Source organism: Papaver somniferum, unplaced genomic scaffold (genome assembly GCF_003573695.1).
Source record: "Papaver somniferum cultivar HN1 unplaced genomic scaffold, ASM357369v1 unplaced-scaffold_13594, whole genome shotgun sequence".
Lineage (NCBI taxonomy): Eukaryota > Viridiplantae > Streptophyta > Magnoliopsida > Ranunculales > Papaveraceae > Papaver > Papaver somniferum.
Window position 1 is genome coordinate 1 of NW_020622818.1, and position 2,601 is coordinate 2,601.

At 36.8% G+C, this 2,601-nt stretch overlaps 1 protein-coding gene and 1 long non-coding RNA gene across 2 annotated transcripts; both read left to right on the forward strand.

The window, feature by feature from the left end:
- The first annotated feature begins 2 nt into the window (after window positions 1-2).
- Window positions 3-913, forward strand: LOC113334323. Its single transcript, XR_003352707.1, has 4 exons — window positions 3-85; window positions 224-377; window positions 464-532; window positions 628-913. It is a non-coding gene; the product is annotated as an uncharacterized LOC113334323 (long non-coding RNA).
- A 662-nt stretch (window positions 914-1,575) lies between these two features.
- Window positions 1,576-2,076, forward strand: LOC113334322 (uncharacterized mitochondrial protein AtMg00310-like). Its single transcript, XM_026580608.1, has one exon. The coding sequence runs from the start codon at window positions 1,576-1,578 to the stop codon at window positions 2,074-2,076; it is 501 nt and encodes a 166-aa protein (XP_026436393.1).
- Window positions 2,077-2,601: the final 525 nt, after the last annotated feature.

The window sequence follows — 2,601 nt, forward strand, 5'->3', positions numbered from 1 at the left end:
AAGGCTTTGGTAAGCAGTGGAAGAACAGTAAGTCTTCAAGAACTATTGAGTTATATTTGACTATGGTGTACAATGGATTTGCAAGGTACTTCACACTATGCTCCGACCAAATTGTTTGTCACGGCCTTTGTTTCAGAATTGATACCCTGAAAGTGATGTTTGGGTCTATCCTGTTACCATATGCATCACCCAAGTGTTTTAAGTCATCTTCTTTGTTTATAAGGTTGAGCAGTTAAGAATGAGGTTTATCCACTATTCCTCCAGGGAGGGCTTGCCGGTGATAGACGGTGTGTAGTCCCAGCTTCAGGATTTGGTTTTAGTGCACATCAGATATGTAAAGTTGTCCTAGACAACACCTTAACCTTCCTGCTCATAAGGTCTATAAATTGTTCTGTAGGGAATCAATTTTTTGTTCTATTTTGGATTTCAGTTTCTTTAACATATTTTTGTTTTTGATGTTCAGGTAATGGTTGCAACTGTTCGTTGTGAAGAGATTGCCAATGAAAAGCTCAGTCACTTGACCTCAGATGAGGTATCTATGTATCTTCAATTTCAAATCCATAGATTCTTATAGAGTTACTTCGAATGATTGTTTTGTATACGATCAAATTTTATTGATGTGACCAGGGTTGGTTGGAACTGGATGAAGCTGTTCAAGCTTGCTTTGTGTCAGGCTTCGGAGAAAAACTAAGCTCTATGTAGTATCTGGAAGTATCTGCAAGTTTTGAGTAAGCTTCTATGTAGTATTTGAGCTAACTTATAGTGTATTTAGTGAAAATGAACTGAACTCGGTCTATGTATTTCATTTGGTACTTGAAGAATTTGTTTTCTTTTTGATGTGAATTGATTGAATGTTAATATGAAGAATTGTTGTGTGAATTGATTGAATGTTAATATGAATTGATTGAGAAACTATTGTTGAATTTGGAGGGATGGAATGGAAGTGTAGGCAGGTTATTTATATTTCCGGCCGAACATTTTTTGCTGGTCATCATTGACCTGGTCAAAGTTGGTCAATCATTGACTAATTTTCACCAGGTCCATGTTGACTGGCGGTAATTTTTTGCTGTTACTAAAAAATCCGTGACGGCTGCAAGGTGTTTCAAACTGCCACGTAGTAAAGGCTCGCATGTTACTAATGTGCCACGTAGTAACGGCTCCAGGATGATACGACCATGTTGTTACAAAAAATTCGTAATGGCCCTCATCTCTTACCACGTGCAAATTCGTAATGGTCTTCAGCTGTTACTAGATCCGTTACAACCAAAATTCGTAAAGGCCACATTGCCGTTACAAAAAAGTGTAACACCCACTTTTGCGACCGGCAAAAGCCGTACAACCCGTTTTAGTAACGGCTTGGTTCTTTTACGAATATGGGAATTTGGTTCGGACATAACCAAACACAATAGCATTGCTATCAAGTAAATAGGAGTTAGCATTTGTGTAAACACAATAGGTTCGGACATAACCAAAAATACCTCGGCATACCCCTCCTTATTGGAAAAAGGAAAAAAGAGTCCTTTTCTCATCTTTACGATAGTCAAGAACAGACTCTCATCATGGGACGGTAAAACTATGTCTCAATGTGGTAAATCACTGATGGTGAAAACGGTAACTAATACCATCCCAGCTTATTCAATGATCTGTTTTCAGATTCCTGCAGAAATAATCAACAAAATTGATGCTGCACAGAGGGATTATCGGTGGGGTTTTGATGAGAAAAGAGGTACATATGTTACTTCATGGAAAAATATGAAGATACATAAATATTATGGTGGTCAGGGATTTAGAGATATGAAGATTCTGAACCAGGCTTTACTAGTAAGAGAAGCATGGAGGATCTGCACAAATACTGACACACAGTGGGGGAAGGCTGTCCAGGAAAAATATTTTTCATGCACAAGTTTTCTTCATGCACCTTTCAGAACCAATTGCTCTTGTTTCATCAAACAACATAGCCAATGGAGGTTGGGAAAGGGTGATAAAATAGAAATATGGCTTGATATTTGGGTGATAGGGCTTGATGTACCACCAGTTCCAAGGATTGGTATCACAGACAGCGAATCCTATATTTAGGTTAAGGATTTAATTCTTCAAGACTGCCAAAATTGGAACACTCAGCTGATTCAACATCTATTTGATTATCATACGACAAACTTAATCTTGAGAATGAGAAATCCTTCTGCTGCTGAAGATAAATTGGTTTGGAAGCTTACCAATCTGATTCTGTTACGAATCTAAGAATTTGGTGTAGTGTATACAACAACGAAGTATGTTTACTTGATAATAGGTTCGGACATAACCAAACACAATAGGATTGCTATCAAATAAATAGGAATTAACGTTTGTGTAATTTACTTTAAATTATAATAAGAAAAATTATAGTTGCAGAAAATAAAAGTAAATGATACAACAAGATTTTGTTAACGAGGAAACCGCAAATGCAGAAAAACCCCGAGACCTAGTCCAGAATTTGATACTCTCTGAATTAAGCCACTATGTGTTTGATTAAAGACTCGTTGATTTCTATTAGCTTGAGTAAATCAAAACAAGAGAGAGATATTAACTCCTTGAGATACTTTTACTAGATTGAGTCTTAAT